Raw genomic sequence first — 23,887 nt, 5'->3', positions numbered from 1 at the left:
TATGTACCCCTAAAGGTGTATGATCCAATTAGACGCCAAAAGGAAAAAGGTGAAAATTTTCCCCAAAAAGTCACTTTTACCCCAAATTATTCTAAGCCACAAGTGTCAAAAGATGAAACAACCCCACAAAATGTGTAACCATATTTCTCCTGGATATAGAAAACTATTAAAAAATCCCTCTCTTTTTACAACCAAAAAAAGCGACAAAAAAGGAGCAAGTGCTGAACAGTAAGATGCTACTGATCAGCGCTCGGTTGTCGCAGCGCACTCACAAGATGGATTGTGTGTGCAAAAACTATTTTAAAAAAAGCAGCAAAGCAGCAAAAAATTGGCACTGTGCAAGCACAAGTGCCAACCAGTGATGTGTGTCACCGATCTGCACTTGGCGGTCACAGGACACACAAAACTGAGCAAAAAAAACAAAAAATAACCCCTCCTGTATAAAAAAAAGCTGAAGCTAAAGCTGATCAGTGATGCAAGTCACTGATCAGTGCCCAGCTTACAGGATGCAACCACGAAGGTGGTGCAGGGAAAAATACGAGGAAAAAAAAAAAAACTGCGACCAAAAAATGAGCACACGTGCTCGGCGTCACAGGACGCACACAGGGAAGGGGTGGAAGGGATCAGGAACAGGGATTGATATAGGGAAATTAGGGATCACACAAAAAAAAAAAATAAGATCACACAGAAGTGAGATCTTACTGTAGTAGTCACAGCAGCAATTGAGGATCACACTGGTGGTGCCCAGAAAGGTGCCAGCCAGCAATTCTAGAGGGTCCAGCAACACAGGGGGGTGATATACACTGTTCTGCACGCTGTCTCACACTAGAATGAGACGTGCAGAACAGTGATCACTAATTTGAACTTCCCATCTGAAATCCGATTGGCCGATCTGTATAGATGTCTAGATCGGATGTCTATGGGAGGTGGCATGATGCCACCAGACATGCCCCCTAATGATGATGATTGGTGCTGTCCTAGACAGCACCAATCATCATCCTGTGTTAACCTACAGGACCCCCTGGTGACGTATACTGCTGCTATTAGTCGGTCGCATCGACCAGCCAATAGCAGCGATCGTGGACGGGGGGGGGGGGCGAAACCCCTCTGCACCACGAGGCAAGATGTCGGCTGTCATCTTGTCCCGATCGCCGTGTCTAGAGGTTCCAGCACTAGAGGTGTCTAGCGCCATTCCAGCGCTATCGGCTAGTCTGAACTGACCAGCCGATAGCATCGATCATGAACCGGGGGGTGCGACGAAAACCCCTCTGGTCCACAAGTCAAGGTGGCTGGCTGTCAGGGACAGCCGCCATCTTGCCGCGATCACCGTGTCTGCAGGGGTTAAAAGAATCTAACCGACCGAGTTGTAACCCTAAACTTAACCTGAATATTGCTGGCCGTAACAAATAAAATATAGCGTAGTTAACATAAGGTTGAGGGGCATATGGTTATCAAACCAGGAGATATAAAAACACACAATAAAGGGGTAAAGGGGAAGGAAACAAAGGAGAATTAATACTAAATGAATAATGAAGGAAGGAAATGAACAAGATGGGGAATGTGGTTTACACCCTTCCAAGGACTCATCAAAGAGGACCTGTCACTAGTTCTCAAGACACATTGTACTTCATGTTAGTTGTAAAATTTAAGTGATAAGTTTTGCGTTTCATTCTGATAAAAAGTGAAAATTTTGCAAAATTTCTGAAAAATTCTTCATTTTCAAAGTTTGAAATGTTTTGCTTACCAGACAGATAGTTCAGCTACCCCAAAAGCTAGATTACTAACATATCCGGAATGTCTGCTTTATAATGGAATTATATTTTATGCGCCCTCTCCTTTTTCTATGATGTTATAATGCTTAGAACTTAAGGTGTGATTTTTAAAATTTTAATGAAAATCGCCAAAACTCACATTTTGAGGGACAACTCAGCTTTCAAGTGACTTTGAAAGACATAAATAATAGTTAAAACCCATAAACCCCGCTATAGAAACTTCACCCCTCAACGCATGTAAAACAATTTCTATTAAGTCTTAACCCTTTAAGTGTTTCACATGGGTTAAAATAAATTGGAAGTGCGATTTAGAAACATTTAAATTTTTTGAGAAAATACATTCATTAAGCCCAAAAATGACACTTTCATAATGGATAAAATTATGAAATGCTCCGCAAAGTTTGATGGCCAATTTCTCCCGAGTCTATTGATACAGCAGTTCCCCACTACATATGAGGTATGGGCAGATGGCAGGGCATAGAATGGAAGCAGCGCCATTCATAGCAGATTTGTAATGTCACAATGTACAGGCTATAAAATTAGATTTTTTTTTTTGGTAATGCAAACATATGAGGGTTTATCATTTGCAAAATAACAAAAATTATCCATTTTTATTATGGATTTTTAGCACTTTGTTTTTCTGGTTCTCCATAACATAAAAATAATATTTTATCTTTATTCTCTGGTTCACTATGATTACAGTGATACCTCATTTATATAGTTTTTCTTTGGAGAAAATAGCTTTTTTTTTTTTTTTTTTTTACAAATTTCCAGGGGCATAACTTCTGTATTTTTCTGTTGACAGGTCTAGTTGATGGCTTATTTTTTGCAAAAAGAGTTGTTCTTTTCAGTCGGTCATATTAGGGCACGCAACTTTTTTAAATCACTATTTAGAACATTTGATTTAAAATTGTATACTATGGAAATTTTTTCGTGTTTTTTTTTTACGTCATTCACTGAGCTGGTTCAATATTGTTATATATTTATTGTACAGATTGCTATGAACGCGGTGATACCAAATATGTACTTTTTTGTGTGTTTTTGTGTTTTATTTACTTTATTTGGATTGGGCTGATTAGGGGACTTTTATTTTATTTAATTATTATACTTTTTCCAATTTTTTACATTTTCCAAACTTGGGCTTGAACAAGTGTTCACGTTTTTCTGATATGCAAATTAGCTTTTGTGACTCATGTCTGGTATCTGTGACTCTTCTCTCTCTCAGGCTGCCAGTGAACCACACCCCATTATTCTGACAGCTCTGTGTCTCTTCAAATCTCTGCTCTGCCTCCTTGTACTTATGGACCATCTGCTAATATTCAACTAAAGACATATAAAGCTCTATGTACAGATTGGAAATATTCGGGGTCATTTACTAAGGGCCCGATTCGCGTTTTCCCGACGTGTTACCCGAATATTTCTGATTTGCGGCGATTTCCCCTGAATTGCCCCGGGATTTTGGCGCACGCGACCGGATTGTGGCGCATCGGCGCCGGAATGCACGTGACAGAAATCGGGGGCGTGGCCAAACGAAAACCCGACGGATTCGGAAAAACCGCCACATTTTTAAAAAAAATGTGTCGCGAAAATTGCAATTACCTTCACTCAGCCCGGCTCGGTGTATTCCAGTGCGTTCCAATGCTCTTCAGCGCAGCAGCGCCACCTGGTGGACGGTGGAGGAACTACCGTAATAAATCCCATCAGGACCCGAATCCACTGCAGAGAACGCGCCGCTGGATCGCGAATGGGCCGGGTAAGTAAATCTGCCCCATTGTGTACATTTTTTTACATGGTGCCTTGTGTTACATTTATGATATGGTCCTTTAGCCTTCTAATGTCAAGCTGTACACCATGTATGTGATGACGTGAAATCACAGCAGCCTCCATGGAGGATGGAGAGGAGAAGTCCACGGAGGTAGCTGTGACTTCATGTGGTCAGATACATGCATGGGGTACAGTTTGCTGTGGCGTTGCAATGATGCTCAATTGGCACCAATGGGCCCAAAGAGTGCCAAGAAAATATTCCCCACACCATGACACCACCACCACCAGCCTGAACCGTTGATACAAGGCAGGATGGCTCCATGCTTTCATGTTGTTGACGCAAAATTCTGACCCTACCATTCGAATGTCGCAGCAGAAATCGAGACTCATCAGACCGTTTTTCCAATCTTCTACTGTACAATTTCGATGAGCTTGTGCAAATTGTAGCCTCAGTTTCCTGTTCTTAGCTGAAAGGAGTGGCACCCGGTGTGGTCTTCTGCTGCTGTAGCCCATCTGCCTCAAAGTTCGACGTACTGTGCATTCAGAGATGCTCTTCTGCCTACCTTGGTTGTAACGGGTGGCAATTTGAGTCACTGTTGCCTTTCTATCAGCTAGAACCAGTCTGCCCATTCTCCTCTGACCTCTTGCATTAACAAGGCATTTCCGCCCACAGAACTGCCGCCCACTGGATGTTTTTTCTTTTTCGGACCATTCTCTGTAAACCCTAGAGATGGTTGTGCATGAAAATCCCAGTAGATCAGCAGTTTCTGAAATACTCAGACCAGCCCTTCTGGCACCAACAACCATGCCACGTTCAAAGGCACGCAAATCACCTTTCTTCCCCATACTGATGCTCGGTTTGAACTGCAGGAGATTGCATGTGATTGGCTGATTAGAAATTAAGTGTTAACGAGCAGTTGGACAGGTGTACCTAATAAAGTGGCCGGTGAGTGTAATTATTGAGTAAGAAAAACCCAATAAAAAGTATGGGACAAAAAGAAACTTGTAACCAATCCCGTGCAACTTTCATGGCTTGTTATGTAGAAGTAACCGCCTGAGAGCTCTTCATTTAATAGAACGGAGTCTCTGCATTGCTGCATATTCTTTATGTATTGCTGATGGGTCTTTTAGCTTCTGGGCACAGGGTTCCACATAGCTACAAAAACTGCTCAAATATGATGCACACATACTGTGAGATCAGTGTACAAAAATAGCAAAGAGAAACAAGTTTTTTTTTTCTTTTTGTAAAAACAAGTTATTTATAAATGAATCCACCCAGCAGAACAACAAAATGAGCCCTGCTTAAATTAGATTTGCCTTGTTATTATAGCTGATTTTCCTCTATGTAAGACTCTTTAGATCTGCTTTTTGGTTTCTGTTTATAACAACCGGTAACTGTAGTTAAAATATAATATTCTCTAGATATATAAGACATCTAGACCCCTCTGGACTCCTTCAACTAAATCTGCTACTTCCTAAGCCCCCAGCCCTTGAAACATGAGTGGACGTTATCTGTGTTGGATTAGATCCTGGCCAGGTGGATGGTGAATGCAGTGTTATTTATATATCACTGCTGCTGACACAAAAATCCTCTGGAAATAATTTGACACTTTTACATAGTGCGGAGGTCCTTCTATTTAATTTAGATTATTAGCTGTTGTGTAACAGTGCTTATCCAAAGAAAAACAGTAATGTTTTTGAATTCTGCAATTGAGTTGCATTTGCATATGATTACTATGATGCATGCATATCAATGTATTTGCATCCAGCATTTGCCATCTCAGGGACAATATGCAGTGACATGGGGCCTGGGTCTCATTACAGCAGCCTGACTCCTGTCCCTAGTCACATAATATAATGACACCCTCTCGGGAGGTAAGACAATGTGCACCTAACTTTGTCTGACTTTGCGCCACATATATTGCTAATGTGCGGCACAATTTTTTCGGCGCCACAGTCCTGCAGCATAAACAGAGTGCACCAGAAAAATAATGTGCGCCACTTTTAATTAATCTGGCACACTCTGCACACTCCTTAGGCAAACTGCATATTATACAGACCTCACAAATTTTGATAAATTGCTAAACTGAAGCAGAATACTGGTGGGATACCACAGCAAAGTATACAGACTGCATCAAAATACAAACTACAGTGTACCAAAAACCTTCTACGGCGCAAGTGCGGCTAATCACACCCTCAAATCCATCTAAACCACGCCTCGTTCTCAAACTATCAGCGAAGAGGTACACGCCGTGGAGAGGTGCATGCCTCAACAACACGCAACTTTAGGGCATCCGTTTGGAATATCTACTGTCAAGGAGCGGTATCTGTGGAACTGTGGAAGTTTTCAGGCAGTCATCAAACTGCACCAGTACATAAGACTCAAGTATCTAGTTAATGAAGTGATACATTTATGGCACGCTATGACTCACAATTGGATGTCTTAACTTAGACAGCATATACAGTGTATTTTATTTCTTTTTTATAGGAACAGTCATATATTTTCCTATTGCATGGGCCCCGCAAAAGATTTTTAATGCTTGTGACTACTGTATCTACAGGCGGTCCCCTACTTAAGGACACCCGCCTCACAGACAACCCATAGTTAAAGAAGGACCCCTCTGCCCACTGTGACCTCTGGTGAAGTCTCTGGATGCTTTACTTTAGCCCCAGACTACAATGATCAGCTATAAGGAGTCTGTAATGAAGCTTTATTGTGATTCTTGGTCCCATTACAGCAAAAAATTTTGAAACTCCAATTGTCACTGGGGCAAAAAAGTTTTTTTGTCTGGATCTACAATTATAAAATATACAGTTTCGACTTACATCCAAATTCAACTTAAGAACAAACCTATGGACCCTATCTTGTATGTAACCCGGGGACTGCCTGTATTTTATTTGAATACATTGTTATTTTTTTTATTGGAGTATGCCTCTTTAGCTTCTTGGTGTTACAAGACTCATTTCATACTTTTATATTCCTCTTTTTACCCCTTGATACAGAGGTATTGGTCTTTGCACTCAACCATCTTTTTCATAATAATAATATAATAATCTCTATTTATATAGAGCTTTACAAATCATAGGGGACATGTACAAATATAATATTACATTACAGAGTAAAAACATTCTTATGGAACAATAGGAGTGAGGGCCCTGCTCGCAAGAGCTTACAGTCTATGAGGATGAAGGGGTTGACACAAGAGGTAAAAGAGATTGTATAATGGTCCAACCATTCCTTTTAAGGATACAATATAAAATAATTTAATAAATAATTCAATAAATAAAAATTCTGCTGCTCAACCCAGCCATCAGCCGCCATCTTATTTACTAGGTCCAAGGTGAAAGTGACTGCACAGAAGCCTGGAGCTTGGTATATATCTGGTGTCTGCCATATAACAGACGGGAGATAGGACATAAGATGGATTAGTAAAGGGAGAGTTGACATTTCATGCAGTTAGCGAGTGTGATAGCGTGCCTAAAGAGATGGGTTTTAAGAGCATGTTTGAAACTTTAGAGGGTGGGTATTAGTCTGAGAGTCCGGGGAAGGGCATTCCAGAGAATTGGTGCAACTCTGTAGAAGTCCTGGAGAGGTTCTAATTAAGATAGAGATTAATCTAATATCACTGGCAGATCAAAGAGCACAGGAAGGGCGACAGACTGAGATGAGAAAAGAAAGATGGGGAGGTGCAGTATTATTCAGAGCTTTGTGGATAAGGGTTATTAATTTAAAGTGAGTACGAAAGGAGACAGGCAGCCAGTGCAGCGATTGGCACAAACTGGAGGCATCCATATTAAGGTTTGGTAAACATTCACACATCACATATTTTAACAGAAATTGGAATTTCTCATAAAGAAACCATGCTTGGGAGAAAAAAAAATCTACATGCCAGAATTTCTATGATAATATGATGAAATCTTAAAATTTGCTCTAAAAACTAACATGATATAGATTTCAAAAGAGCAAGAAAAAATATCAGAAAATAGACACGCCAAGAAGGAGAGAGTCATTTCCAGTGAAAGGGCTTTTCCATGAATATGGAAAACCACCAGACGGCCTGGGCTGCAGAAAAAAACGAAAACTCATACCTTCCCCGGTCCGACTTCAGTTCCTGTATGATTCTAGTACCTTGCTGTAGCTAATGTTTCCAAGGACCATGGCACCCACTTCTTCCAATGAGTGTTGTGTTTGGTCCCATTAGAGCCCCATCTATAGTGTAAAACAGTTGACCTCTCTGCATGGCAGTTGCCACATACTGATCATCTGTTAATGGCCTATCTTATGTAAGAGAACCTGAGGAATGCAGATGAGAACTTGGCTAACATATTGAAAAACCTAGAGAATGTTTCCCTTTATGATTCAGCACTCTGATATGATTAGATTAATCAGTCCATAACCCCTTCAAGACTGTCATGCCTAATAATATAATAATTCCTTTATTTATATAGCCCATACTGATTCTGCAGCACTGCACAGAGCTTTCCAAATCAGTTCCTGTCCCCAATGCTTTAATATATGTCCTAGTTGCACATACCCGATGCATATAGCATGACAGTGGCCCATTCCAGGCGCCTGTATCTTCTCAACCGTGGAGAGGAGATTCTCCTCTTTATTATGACACAACTGTGTTTCTAGGTGCTACTGTTAAGAAGATATAACCATTTAAAGTGTGTGCCCCCCTCTAGTCTGTCAGCTGAAGGTGCAATGCAGAAGAAGAAGCTGCAGGGAGATATAAGTGAGAGTTAGCAGAAGTACTTGCACACTCTTCTGTTACTAAACCTGGGGAAGGGCAATGGATTGCCGCTGTACATATAGTGTACTTATTTTGGTAAAAGGTTTATTCTATTTTATTACTTTTTTACGTTTTTTAAAATAAATTTGCTTAATCTATAAAGAAGAATCATTTAATTCACATTGTAATTCATACTATCATGAAAAAACTAAGTAAAATGTTACATCTAAAGCTATTCTAAAGATATTGTAATTTAAAGAAGAGTAGAACAGCAAAATATGAACTGGACATTCAGGCACCCTTGGCTGGGGGGGCAGCTTATACTCACTTCTCTCAGCGATCTTAGTCAGCTGTGCTACCAACTGTTACTACCTGTTTCTGTTTATGTACGGAGGTTGGCAGTGACACAACGTTGACACAACCTTTAACCCCATAAAGACCACCCTATCGGCTTTTTTATGGCAGTCATTAAAGGTACTTCTTCTGATGTGCTGCCTTTCTATGTCGGCGCTTCAGAAGAAGATTGCGGGACATCGGGTGGCAGTGTTTAACCCCTTACATGCCACTTTGTGCCCCCATGGATTGCCCCCCCCCCCGTCATGCTTAAGGGGGGATCCGAACCATCCTCCTGGCAGGACTGGGCTGTAAATAACTGAGCATTCGCAGTTACATTGTACACTGCAATACAATTGTATTGCAGTGTAAGGGCTTGAACAAGCGATCGGATGAAGGCTTGTTAAAGCCAAAGTCTGGAAAATGTTTTTTTAAAATAAGTAAAAATCATTTTATAATAATTGAATAAAATAAAAGTCCCTTAATCAGCCCAATTACAAAGAAAATCCAAATAAAGTATACAGAACACAAAAACACACAGAAAAGTACATATTTGGTATCACCGTCTCCGTATCAGTCTGTACAATAAACCTATAACAATATTGAACTCGCTTGGTGAACGACGTAAAAAAAAAACACAAAAAACTTCCCGTAATATACCATTTTTAATCAAATACCCTCACAAAACATGTTCTAAAAAATGTTAAAAAAAAGTTACGTACCTAAATATAATACGACTAAAAAGAAAAACTCTTTTCGCAAAAAATAAGCCCTCAACCAGACTTATCAACATAAAAATACAGAAGTTCTGCCCCTGAAAAGTTGTCAATAGTAAAAATAATGCGATTTTCTCCAATATAGGTTTTGCTTAGTAAAATTGAGCAAAGATAAGAAAAACTATATAAATGAGGTAACCCCACAATTGTAGTGAACCAGAGAATACAGATAAAAAATTTTTTTTTTTATATAATTTTGTTTTTATTGGTAGCCGGAATACAAGAAGAAAACAGGAACCAATCCTTATTACATTAGCAATGTGCATGAAAAAGGTAGAAAACAGTTTAACAATAGGTCATACATGCATCATGAATGGTAGTGCACATTACATATAGTCACTTTATATATTACTCACACATGTTCGCCTTCCAGTCTTCACCGCACTCCAGCCAATATTAATATTTGTAATATTAATAAACAAAGCCAATGGGGAGTCCTGTGACTCTACAGATTTCCTAGGGCAATGCTATCTATAAAGACAGAAGAAAGAAAGTGTGAGAGAATGGGGAAGGGGTAGTGGGTTGAAGAAAGGGGTGCAGGACATGATGGAAGGGGGAAAAATAAGAAGGGTGGGCGTCCAGGTCAAGGGGGTAAAGGTCAGCCAGGAAAGGCTGGAGGAGAGACCTCTCCAATATCTCAAATGGATTGTCTGTATTCATTAGATGGGTCCACCATTGCCAGGTTTTGTTGAATTTGGCATATGTGCCATGAAGAGAGGAAGTGAGGTCTTCCATGCGCATAATGTCGTTAACCTTATTGATCCACATGGCTTGTTGGCAGAGTGGTCTGCTTCCAAAGTATTGGGATGCAGGACCAGGCAGCCATTATTAGAATTTGTAGCAGAGATCGTTTATATGCTCGCTTGGGGAGGAATGGATAGGAGGCACGAGTATGCGGAGGAGAGCGTTTGTCATATGGTCCATGTGTTGGAGCAAAGACTTTCAAATGAGTTTAGATTTCTAGAGAATTAAGAGCAGGGAGGAAGAGAGGTCAAATAATGACACAATTTTTGAGCTTTCCATGCTCCTAGTGGGGATGGGTTCGTAAGTTCCATGAGCTGTTGAGTTGTCAGCTATCCCGAGTCCCTACTAAAATGTCCTAATTTGCCTGCTCGTTTCCATTCTTTAAATACAATGTCCTCACATCCTGGAGGAAAACATTCGGGGTGTCCCAATATTGGTGTCAGTGGTGAGTGCTTGGGCAATATCTTTTCCCTGACTGTCTCTAGTTGGCAGTGGAGAATAGTCAGGCCGATTGTGGGAAGTGTTTTTAGAGTTGTAGTCCTTTCGGCTATTAGCCATGGTAGTACCTGCAGTGGAGTTGTAGTAAAGGATTGCTACAGGCGTACCCAAGGTTTCAGGCTGAAGTTACAGCACCTACCCAAGGTTCTGGCTAGGTGGGCAGCCATATGATAGCCTTTGAGATCTGGCAATGCAACACCCCCGAGATCTTTGATTAAAAATTATTTTTATGTTATGGCAAGCGGGAAAAAAAGTGCTAAAAATCCCAAATAAAAATTGATAATTTTGTTTGTATGACCCTTGAAATAGTTAACAAAATCTCATGAATGAGCTAGAGACCCCTAAAATGAATTATGTGTATCTCATAAATAATCATAATTGTATCTCACCCTGCAAATAAGCCCTCATATGTTTGAATTACCAAAAAAATAAAAAGGTTATTGCCTGTACATTGTGACAATACTAATCTGCTCTTAATAGCGCTGCTTACATTCCATGCCCTGCCATGTGCCCATACAGCAGTCATATATAAGGCGCACTGGACTTTAAGGCGCACCTTTGATTTCTGAGAAAATCAATGGATTTTTTGTGCGCCTTATAGTCCGAAAAATACGGTAATTTATTAAAACCAATGGCACTATAACAATTGTGATGTGTAATAGAGATTTTAAAAACACTCTGAAAAGATACCTGCCTAATGATAAATCTGCCCCAATGTCCTCTTCCATGCACCACCCACTGGGGGATGCACCTGTTCACTGTCGGCCAGTCAGAGCTAGGCTTGTGGCTGTGGCAGGTGCCGTGCCATAGTTTATATGAGTGAATATGAACATTTTTAGTTAAATAATTTTATAAAAACTAATTTAGTTATCTTTTATTAGATCAATGTTTCCGTTAGTTAATGCAGTTTTTAACTAAAGTTTTTTTTTGATGTTGCAGATAATTCAAGAAGGATCGACTTCTATGATAGACCTCAGCAATGGGAAAATATCTACTTGTAGTTCATATGTTACTTGCTATCGTAACAGGTGTAAGTATGATTTTGTATTGTAATTATGAAGGTGTCATTAAAACACATTGGATTCTCAGTATTTTTCCCTAATGATTTGTATATGACTCACTCATTACACTACCTTGTCATTATTTCATTAATAATAATAATAATAATTCTTTATTTATATAGCGCACACAGATAATGCAGTGCTGCACAGAGTTTGCCAAATCTGCCCCTGTCCCTAATGTAGCTCCCAATCTAATCAGCCTACCAGTATGTTTTGGAGTGTGGGAGGAAACTGGAGGACCCGGAGGAAACCCACACAAACACAGAGAGAACATATTAACTCTTTGCAGATGTTGACCCTGAGACTTGCACCAAGGTCCCCAGTGCTGCAAGGCTGTAATGCTAGCCATTAAGCCACCATGTGTCAGGCTAGGGGTTGTGGATCCTCTGGACCACTGCGGACGATAGCACAAGCCACTACCTGGGACTTGAGTCTAAGTGGTACCCGGTTTTCACCGGAGCCCGCCGCAAAGCGGGTTGGACTTGCTGTGGCGTGGTACCACCAGGTCGTTCCACAGGCGTGACTTGTCCGCAGTGGGAGCTAAGGTCGAGGTACGGAAACGGTAGGCAATCTCGTAGTCGGGGACAGGCAGGAGGTCAGGACAGGCAGCACAGGATCGGAGTCAGAGTCGTAGCAACAGGTCAGGGCAGGCGGCAAAGGAGTGAAGTCAGAAACTGAACCAGGGTCACAACGGGAATTCACACAAACAGCACAAGGCATAGACACAGCTTTCTCTAAGGCGCAAGGCACGAAGATCCGGCAAGGGTAACAGGAAGGGGCAGGGTTAAATAGATTAGACGGAAAAGGCGAACACCAAATAGCGGCGCACTGGCCCTTAAAATTTACAGAAGCTGCCGCGCGCCATAGAAGTTGGGGACGCGCGCACACAGCCAGGAGGGACGGAGCAGCAGCAGACGCTCCAGGAGCCGGGACGCGCGAGTGGCGCTTGCGTCGCGCTGGCGGGGGACAAACGGCACGGGTGAGCCCGCGACCCGAGGCATGGGTTGCGGGACCACCCGTGACACCATGCCTCCAATTCATCAGATTTCATTCATATTAGAGAACACAAGCTACTAGCTTGTTGCAGATTAATCATATTTTTATGAAATTGAAACGCAATAAATGCACAGCACGTGAACGCAGCCTAGGGATGAATGTTTGTTTAAACAGAAAACACATAGAGATCATTTATCAAAGCGTCTAAACCAGTTTTCTGTAACCAACCCGGATTTATGGTTATTTTTCCTCTTAAGTCACCATCAAATGTGAATGGAGGGATGTGAAGACGGCCATGCCAGGCAGGGAAGTGGGCCGTGCCCCACTAGTTTTAGTTGGTATAGAAGCACCAGCAGATGATAAGTGCTCATCCCCCATTTATTATATCTCCTTTAGATTTTGCACACATGAAGCAAAAGAAGACTTGGGACCAAAACCATGGGAGTTGTTCCCACATTCAGATTGTAAATAAGTATGAGATGTGGTAGGGTGTCTGCTAAAGCTATAAACAGGACATTTCACACCCAGGGAAAGATGGATGACTGTGGAAAAACAGGGTGTTTCTCTGTCGAAGACAACTAGGAGTCATTAGTAGGCAGCCTATAGAGCTACATAAATAACAGTGGCCCCAACCTAGGGAAGAAACAGGCAATTGTGTACTTCAATTGTGTACTGCAGTATTATCTACTTGTTTTGGTTTTAGGAAGTAAACCAGTACCCGGTGAGGTAGGAGACCTCATTTACACCTCTGGAGAGACTTAGGATTTTACTTTATTCATTTTCATTTTGTTTGTTCCATTCCAGCTAAATAAAACTGGTTGAGGTCAGTTGAACCAAAATCATATGTTGCGGATATTATGGATAATCATTTTCTTGTGGACTATTAAATTGCTTGTGTGCCGAGGTTTTCCGTTTACCTGGTCTTAATCCCTTGCAGGGAGCATAATTGCAGTTTGCCATGTTATAGGAATTCACTGTGCACACAATGGAGGATATTTATCTGTGTACACCAGAAAACTGGAGTAATTTGTACCTGAAATGCCTTGCGCCACATTTACTGAAGGTTTTAGACTAATTTTAGACTGCTTTCTGACTGAAAAAGGGGGCTTGTTTGTGCCAATAACTTGTGTGCCAAAAAATTCAATATTGTGGTGAAGCAAACAAGAACAAGTAAAAGGAGATGCAAAGTAGGACTCACCAGTTTTATACTGCACTAGTTGAATCATCCAACATCGGACACAGTGATTAATCTGGCGCAGCAGAAAAATGGCTAGTTCTACTCTGCTTTGGTCTAAAGAATGACACATTAATACATCTCCGCCAATATGTTCTGAGCAAACATAAAACGGTAAAAATAGCAGAACAAATAAGTGCAATTTTAACATGTCCACTCTAGGATACATAAACTGTAACTAAGTAAATTGTAGAGAACTAATTGAGCGTAACACTCATGATAAGTGCCCACCGTTTTGTTAGCTTTTCAGTCATTGGCTCCTCTTCCTCTTGCCCTATTTAGTCTTTTGTTCTTCTGGGCGACTGCAGAGCTCAAGGCAATCCATGCTCCTCCACTTACTGTCACAGTATTGTGCTTGCAGCCAATCCCTTTGATCCCTGGTTATAAAGGGTCCTTTTTTCAGGAGAGGTTTTCTCCTGATTTCTCTAGCATGCTATATGCTTTAAGGGAGGGTATACAAATATTTTTGATGAACCTCACTTTGGCTTGTTTGTTGACACATCTTTTTTACTTTTCCTAAACCTTCTAATCTCCCTAAAGTAAAATAGAGCAGGGCTTCTACTAGATATTGAAAATTGGGAATTGTAAATTGCAATCAAGAGATACCAATGGGATTTTTAGCTTGGTTTACACGGTAGAAGAGCGACTAGCTGGTGTTAGTCATGCCAGTGTGGATAATGCATCCTGTAGTATACTACAGCGGTCCCCAACCACCAGGCCGTGGCCCGAGATGGGGTTGTGGAGCACTGCAAAGAACTGTGTAAAAAAAATCCTGACACTCACTCATGTCTATGCACTCTACCTGTGGACTCTGTATGATGCACCAATTTTGCCACCTGATGACATCATTGTGTGCACGCGAGTAGAGAACATAACCGTGCCTCTGCCTAGTCTGTCAGGTAGCTGTGGGCAGAAGATTCCTGCCTCAAAGGAGCAGGGAAAGGCGAGCAGCAAGAATCTTTTTTTGAACAGTTCTTTGGCCGTGGCCCGGGACAGCAGAGAAGAGGAGCTGCTGGAGGAAGAGGCTGCCTTGGACATTTTATTGGTAAGGGGAGGTGGCTGTTGGATATTTTATTAATGAAGGGAGGCTGCTGGACATTTTATCAAAGAGCAGCATCTGCATTTCCCACCCTAGGCTAATGCTCAACTCAATAAGAGTTCCTAGGTTTTTGTGTTAAAATTAGGTTTATCTGCTTATACTCGAGTATATATAGTATACCATATATACTCGAGTATAAGCCGACCAAGTATAAGCTGAGGCCTCTAATTTTACCACAAAAACCTGGGAAAATCTATTGACTTGAGTATAAGCTCAAGTGGGTGAGAAATGCATTGGTCACAGCCTCCCCAGTATATAGCCTGCCGGACCCTGCCTCATAGTATATAGCCAGCACCTGCCCCCCAGTATATAGCCTTCCAGCCCATATCCTCCAGTATATAGACAGCCCCCTGCCCCAGTATATAACTAGCCCCCTGCCTCAATATATAGCCAGCAGTGGGGGAAGCCAGAAAGGTGAGTTTTGATATATTTTTTTTACTTGAGTACAAGCCGAGTTTGGGGTTTCAGAACATTTTTTGTGCTGAAAAACTAGGCTTATAGTCGAGTATATATAGTATATATTTTTTACCTCAAGTGAAAAGGCCTAAAACAAGGGGTATTCTAATGTGCCATTTTCTGTAGTCTCCTTCTCATACACACAGATAAGAGAAAAAAAGGGGCTACTGAAAAGCACATTATTTCTGGTGCTGACCTCTAATAAATGGGTGAGAAAGGAGAACAAGTGGTAGAACATAGTGTCCGTGGGCAGTGAGGCAGTTGACACTGTCCCTCATACACGGTTAATGATCAGATAAGATCTATTGGCTTGAAGACTGTATGAAGGGCTGTGGTTCAGCTACAATGCCAAGATCCAATTCCTTATGTGGGAACCCAGGCAGTAGGGCTAAAGGATCATCCCCAAGAACCCCTAGTGAGCTCAAAGGCCTCTTCCTATCTCTAAGTAATAATAATATTGGCATATAAATTTATGGTTGTAATCAGAATTGCTTTTAGCACTTCTTGCAGAAGTGAATCACCAAAGTATGTTTGATTGAATATTTGATCATTTACATACAAATTTAATCTTCAAACAATGCATTATACCAATTAATGTGTAATGCTATCTGGCCTTGGAACTTTCCCAGGATGGACTGTACTTTTAGTTCAGCCCTACATTTCTCCTCTAAAGTAATTTCCTAGTTACTTTAATTAAAAAGCCTTATTGAGAAGTTCATCTAATCTCCAAAAGCCTGGGTTGTGTCAGTTGCAGTAGGAGTTTTAAAACCATTAACAGGTCATCAACAGCATATTATTGTGTTGTAGATGTAAGCTTATCATAAACTCAATAGGCATCCCATATTTTATTATTAAACACTTATAAAACAACAGGTAGATAAAGCGATCATTGTGGTTGTGACAGCGCACAAAATGCTTACGTAAGTGCAACTCCGCTGCCAAAGTATAGGCAAGGGGGTAGTTGCGAATAAAATCAGGATCCATCTGATGTGCCTACGCAACTCACCCAAGGGATAATGCAGGGAGATCCCAGGTAATCTGCAGCTGTAGCCGGACTGGACAGGCAATAGTTAAATGGGTGTAATATGTTATCCAATTATGTGACTGTATTGTAAACTGGAGTGTAATTGGAGAGGTGCTACCACCTTACCTGGGGGAGTATAAAACCCCTGTGGAGTGGGAGCACATGGTCCAGACCTGATAGTGCAGTCTTAGCTGATCCAGTCTTTGAGCATGTGGACAGAGTGAACAGAGAGTCGGTGTGTAGCACACCTTCATTTCTGCCACAGAAACCAATCCCAGGATCTGAGTCAGGAGACTCTAAACCTGAGCTGCAGCTTCCACAGTTTGGACACAGCTTATCCCAGCCTGCATCTACTACCAGGCTGGTGCTTTATTCCTGAGGACCACTCTGCACGACCACTCCAGGACAAGAATCCAGATCTGCTGTTTGAGTGCTTAAGTCCGTTGCCTGCTACCTGTTGTTCAATAAAGAACCGTGAGTTGGTTTGCATAATGTTGCCTCCATCTGATCCCTGTATACGGCTGTCTAGCACCACAAGCTTCCCCATCCATTACCCAGGGACTCATCTTACAGAGACTCAGGGGTCACCCCCCCCCACCAGGGAGAATTAGTACATGAGCCTCTCCCTCCATATTTCTTGCACACACCACCTGCTGGAGACCTGCCAGACTGCCAGGTTTTTGTGTTAAAATTAGGTTTCTCTACTTATACTCAAGTATATACAGTATATATATTTTTACCTCGAGTGAATAGGCCTAAAACAAGGGGTATTATAATGTGCCATTTTCTGTAGCCTCATTCTTATACACACAGATAAGATAAAAAGGGGGCTACTGAAAAGTAATAGGGAAAAATAGGCACTATAAAGGGGGCTATAAATCACATTATTTCTGGTGATGACCACTAATAAATGTGTGAGAAAGGAGAACAAGTGGTGGAACATAGTGTCCGTGGGCAGTGAGGCAGTTGACACTGTCCCTCATACACGGTTAATGATCAGATAAGATCTATTGGCTTGAAGACTGTATGAAGGGCTGTGGGTCAGCTACAATGCCAAGATCCAATTCCTTATGTAGGAACCCAGGCAGTAGGGCTAAAGGATCATCCCCAAGAACCCCTAGTGAGCTCAAAGGCCTCTTCCTATCTCTAGGTAAGAATAATATTGGCATATAAATTAATCGTTGTTATCAGAATTGCTTTTAGCACTTCTTGCAGAAGTGAATCACCAAAGTATGTTTGATTGAATATTTGATAATTTACATACATATTTAATTTTCACACAATGCATTATACCAATTAATGTGTAATGCTATCTGGCCTTGGAACTTTCCTAGTTACTTTAATTACAAAGCCTTTTTAGGAAGTTCATCTAATCTCCAAAAGCCTGGGTTGTGTCAGTTGCAGTAGGAGTTTTAAAACTATTAACAGGTCATCAACAGCATATTATTGTGTTGTAGATGTAAGCTTATCATAAACTCAATAGGCATTTCATATTTTATTATTAAACTCTTATAAAACAACAGGTAGATAAAGTGGTCATTGTGGTTGTGACAGCGTACAAAATGCTTACGTGCAACACCCCTGCCAACATATAGGCAAGGGGGTAATTGCAAATAAAGTCAGGATCCATCTGTTGAGCCTGCGCAACTCACCCAATGAATAATGCAGGGAGATCCCAGTTAATCTGCAGCTGTAGCCGGACTGGACTGGCAATAGTTAAATGGGTGTAAGATGTTATCCAATTATGTGGCTGTATTGTAAACTGGAGTGTGATTGGAGAGGTGCTACCACCTGACCTGGGGGAGTATAAAACCCCTGTGCAGTGGGAGCACATGGTCCAGAGCTGATAGTGCAGTCTTAGCTGGTCCAGTCCAGTCTTTGAGCACGTGGACAGAGTGAACAGTGTATAGCACACCTTCAGTGCTGCCACAGAAACCAATCCCAGGATCTGAGTCAGGATACTCTAACCCAGAGCTGCAGCTTCCACAGTTTGGACACAGCTCCATCTTATCATCAATTATCCCAGCCTGCATCTACTACCAGGCTGGTGCTTTATTCCTGAGGACCACTCCAGGACAAGAATCCAGATCTGCTGTTTGACTGTTTAGGTTTGATTTGCACAACATTGCCTCCATCTGATCCCTGGATACGGCTGACTACCACCACAAGCTTCCTCATCCGTTACCCAGGGACTCATCTTACAGACACTCAGGGCCCCCCCCCAGGGAGTGAACTAGTACATGAGCCTCTCCTTCCTACCTTCCTTCTTGCACACACCACCTACTGGAGACCTGCCAGGCTGTAGAACAGCCCTCCGACCCCCATACCAAGCACCGTGACATCAGCACGCCCTAGGCCGCAGTCGCCAGCCACTCTGGTATTCTGGTCCCCAGCTGCCTCCAGGCCTCGCTCCTGCGCTGCCCATCCTGGCCTTCTACTACTTCCCCGACTCTGATAACGTGCTGCCCTCCTGACCTCCTACTTTTCCCCGACTACAAGATTGCCTGCCGTTCCTGTACCTCGACCTTGGCTGTCACCGCGAACAAGTCACGCTTGTGGAACGACCTGGTGGTACCACGCCATTTAGACTCCGGTCCCAGGTGTTGGCTTGTGTCATCGTCCACAGTGGTTCAGAGGATCCGCTACCTCCGATCCTGACAGTAAGATCCGGCCATGGATCCTGCTGAGGTTCAGCTACCTGTTGAATCTGAATCTTGAATCTGATGAATCTTGCCACCATCGTGGCTCAACAGACCCAGCAAGTTGCTGTGCAAGGTCAGAAACCCAGACAAGTCTGCACTGCGCTAAAGCAGCTATTGTTATCCCAGCAGCAGCATCCGTTTCCTGCGGTACCCTCCGCTACTACTGTCACATTATCTTCTGCAGAACCCAGACTGCGTCTATCTATGCCATCTAAATATGATGGGGATCCCAAGTTGTGCAGGGGCTTTATCACGCAGTGCTCCCTGCATATTAACCTCATGTCTACGCAGTTTGTCTCAGAATTGTCTAAAGTGGCTTTCATCATCGGCCTCCTCTCCGGGAAGGCCCTGGCATGGGCTACTCCCCTTTTGGACAGGAAAGACCCGGTCACAGCTAATATTGCCACCTTCTTTCCCGAGTTCCGCTCCGTCTTTGAGGAACCAGCACGGGCGTCTTCTGTTGAGACCACCCTGCTGAACTAGCGTCAAGGGGACTCATCTGTCATCTGAGCTAGCCTGTTACGAAGCTGCTTTGGTCGCAACCTTTAAAAAGGGACTGTCTGGTAAAATCAAAGATGTCTTTTCTGCACAGGACCTTCCTTTCTTACTTTTCTTACAACTCTCTGGACTCTGAATCTGCCAGCTCCACTCCATTTTTTGTCATCTTTGGACGACACCCACGCCCACCTCTTCCTCTGTCTGAGCCTTCTGATGGTCCTGCCGTGAAGGATTTTGATCAAATTCTCAAGTCCATCTGGGACCAAACAAGGCCTCCGCCCGCACCAAGACCCAGGTCGACAAGAGACGCAGGCCTCCTCCAGTCTTTTCTCTAGGAGATAAGGTGTGGCTATCTTCTAGATACGTCCGGCTGAAGGTTCCCAGCTAAAAGCTTTGTCCTCGCTATTTGGGTCTATTTGAGATGCTGAAGCGCATCAATCCCGTGGCTTATAAGCTCCACCTTCCTCCCACTATGCGCATCCCCAATTCCTTCTATGTCTCCCTTCTGAAGGCAGTCATCCTGAACCGCTTCTCTAAGCAAGTACCACCTCCAGCTCCTGAGGCGCATTCAACCGATGTCTATGAAGTGAAAGAGGTCCTGTGTATGAAGTCAGTCAGAGGGAAGCGGTTCTTTCTTGTTGACTGGAAGGGGTTCAGGCCGGAGGAAAGGTCTTGGGAACCCGAGGACAACATCCTGGATCGTGCTCTTCTACACAGGTTTCTCCAGTCCAAGAAGAGGGGGTGGCCGAAGGGAGGGGGTACTGTCAGGGCAACGGGTGCCCCTGCTACCCATATCCCGGGCCTTACTCAGCTAGCAGGCAGGCTCCGGGGACAAACTAACCTTTTCCGGCACCAGCAGCGGTCCCAGCGATGTCCGATGTAAAAAGCAATGTAAAATTTAAAGGGCCAGTGCGTTGATAATTGGCGCCTGGCCAGCTGCCTTCCCTGATAAAGGACCTTCGCTGCCGGATCTTTGTGCCTCATAGCATTAGAGAAAGCTTTCCTGATGCCCTGTGCGATTATCTTGATTTCCTGTTGTGACCTCGATTCCTTTCCTGACCTCGCTCCTGTTCTGTCTGTTCTGTCCATCCTGACCTTCTGCCTTTCCCCGACTACGAGATTGCATGCCGTTCCTGTACCTCGAACATGGCTGCCACTGCGGACAAGTCACACCTGTGAAATGACCTGGTGGTACCACGCCGCAGCAAGACCATCCTGCTTTACATCGGGCTCTGCTGAAGACAGAGTGCCACTTAGACTCGGTTCCCAGGTGTTGGCTTGTGACATCATCCGCAATGGTTCAGAGGATCCACTACCTCCGATCCTGATATATTTGGAATCTGGCTATGTTACTCTATGGGGGAGATTTGCCCATGGCAACCAATTACAGCTCAGCTTTCATTTTACCAATGCTCATGAATATTTTAAAGGAGAGCTGTGATTGGTTGCCACGGGCAACTAAAAATATTCTGACTTTCAGACAGTTTGATAAATCTGCTCCTATATCTGCGCTTAGTTTTTTTTTGTGTTTTTTCTATAATCTTTATCAGCATATTATTTTGCCAGTGTTTTTTCTATTTTTCACCTGAAAATTATGAGAGCTACATTGTTGGAATGTCATTTTGATCCCAGTGTTTATTTTAAAGGGAACCTACCACCACAAATCTACCTATAAAGGTAGATCGGGTGGTAGGTGGATCAATTGGACGTGAGGATAGCCCTTTTAAGGGCTAATCCTCACGTCCCCGCACTTCTTTAGTAACTTTTATTTGACTTATGGTAATTTTATTATGCGGCTACTGGGGCGTGGAGTAGCCGCATCTGAGGTTACACGAGGCGGCTACTCCATGCCCCGGTAGCCACTTTACCCCTCCTACTCACCAACTTCGGCGCACAGCTGCTCGTAGCTGCGCGCCCTCGTCCGACGATCCTGCCGTCTGCGCATGCGCAGAGAACAGCACGCCCGCGCCTGTGCAGCCCCGGCTTTGGAGCAGTGACCGCGCAGGTGTGGGCCTGCTGTTCTGCGCATGCGCAGACTGCAGGATCGTCGGACGAGGGCGAGCAGCTGCGCGCCGAAGATGGTGAGTAGGAGGGGTAAAGTGGCTATCGGGGCGTGGAGTAGCCGCCTCGTGTAACCTCGGATGCGGCTACTCCACGCCCCAGTAGCCGCATAATAAAATTACCATAGAAGTCAAATAAAAGTTACTAAAGAAGTGCGGGGACGTGAGGATTAGCCCTTAAAAGGGCTATCCTCACGTCCCATTGATCCACCTACCACCCGATCTACCTTTTATAGGTAGATTTGTGGTGGTAGGTTCCCTTTAAGGTTAGGAATCACCTCATGGTTTGTTTGTTGATTTTGCCTCAACCGGTTAAACCTTATTGATCGTAGAACAATGGAAATCAGACAGACACCGGACATTCTCATAGACAATTGAATTCTTTATTTTGTATATTTGTAAAATCATCACAACAAGGTCTGGTGTGCCCCCTTTCTTAAGTGGATAACAGTGACAGTGGGTAACTCAAAGAGCCAAATGGGTAACGAAAAGGACAATTATAGAAATGCTATATTGGAGGGTAAAACTGTCCATAACAAATAAATAGATAAGTAAGTAATACATGTGGTGAGATGACATGATTTAAACGCTATACTAGTTTGTTGTTATAACTATAGAGATCAATTCATATACAGATAAATGAATACATAAATGAATAAACACAACGGTTAAAAATTGTATCTGGAATGTAGAGATTTAACTATTCTTTATGTTGAATCATTTTATTGAGAGACAGTTCAACAAACAGTGAACAATAACAAGAACAGTTATCCACATAGGGATAACAGGGCAAATTACATTGACAATGCATATTATGGAGGAGTACAAAGCATTTTGTTTGTTATTTAAGGCATGGTGCGATAAAATTGCACAGATTTTGAACAATACCAATCGTAAGAAGCTGCTAGACACCTATGAATGAGCAAGAGGGGGGGTTAACTATTCTTTATGATGCAATAAATTAGCATGCATAATTAGTTTCAGCAATAAGCATAAATGTATTGATTAAAGAAAACTAATCTTACCATAAATTATCATACATAATTGGTTTCGACATTGAGCATAAATTACTCTGTGAATTAAATGTACAGGCGGTCCCCTACTTAAGAACACCCAACTTACAGATGATCCCTAGTTACAAACAGACCTCTGGATGTTGGTAATTTACTGCACTTTAATCCCAGGCTATAATAAACGGCTATAGCCCTTATTAAATGTGTCTATAGTTAAAATTTATTGTTAATCCTGGTTCTTATGACAATACAACTATTTTAAAATCCAATTGTCACAGAGACCAAAAAGAATTTGGTTGGGGTTATAACTATAGAATATACCGACATACAAATTCAACTTAAGAACAAACCTACAGACCCTATCTTGTATGTAACCCGGGGACTGCCTGTACTTCTATTGTTTCATATGACAATGTTATTACTCAAGCTGAGGGAGCCCGGGTTTATAAATGCTGTGAGGGAGTTTGTGCATGCAGGAACACATGAGCAGGAAGTATATAGGCACCAGAAATATGGTTCTTGGCTGTCGGAAGTCAGTTTGCTCGCCTAAACTGTGATCTATTGTTGGATTGAAGAACTTCTTCAAACTTATCTACTATGAAAATTTCAGCTCAGGGCAGGTTAGAGGTATGGTGGCTGTTAGTAGAATAACAAGGCATAGTTTTAGTTGTAGACTATTCATGTGTAACTGGACTGGTTATGTTATATCTTACTGTATGTATTTTTTTATTTTTTTTTTATAGACATATGCAATGATTGACCAAGGGGAGGAGCGTCCAGAGACAGTGGAGCAAATTTTTCAAGAGGTTGGTGTTACAAGAAACAAGATTATGACAGCACAGTTTGAGTGCTATCAGAAAATAATGCAAGAGCCAACACAAACAAAAGAAGGTATATTTCCCTTACAATTAATTTTCTTTTAACTAAAAACATAAGGCCCCATGCACACGACCATCTGGGGGACATATGTACAACATATGTCTTATATTTCCCTGTGTTACGGCCTCTCTATGGAAAGGGGTCACCCATTCTCCTCTCCATAGTGCTGGACGTATGCCCGCCTGGCCGCTTGTGTGCATGCAGCCTTAAAGGTTTAGAATTTTTTTTAGCCAATTTCTTGTCAC

General features: G+C 42.5%; 1 protein-coding gene across 1 annotated transcript in view; it reads left to right on the top strand.

The window, feature by feature from the left end:
- CALCRL (calcitonin receptor like receptor) overlaps positions 1-23,887 on the top strand; it is a 47,362-nt gene that overhangs the window by 9,589 nt on the left and 13,886 nt on the right. The window contains exons 2-3 of the mRNA XM_072120873.1: positions 11,560-11,650; positions 23,507-23,654. Of these exons, the coding sequence (XP_071976974.1) occupies positions 11,600-11,650; positions 23,507-23,654 (199 nt within the window). The 5' untranslated portion in view covers positions 11,560-11,599. The remainder of the gene's footprint in view (positions 1-11,559; positions 11,651-23,506; positions 23,655-23,887) is intronic.

This window comes from Engystomops pustulosus, chromosome 8, assembly GCF_040894005.1.
Source record: "Engystomops pustulosus chromosome 8, aEngPut4.maternal, whole genome shotgun sequence".
NCBI lineage: Eukaryota > Metazoa > Chordata > Amphibia > Anura > Leptodactylidae > Engystomops > Engystomops pustulosus.
The sequence above is the reverse complement of the archived record's forward strand: the minus strand, read 5'-3'. Positions and strand labels throughout refer to the sequence as shown.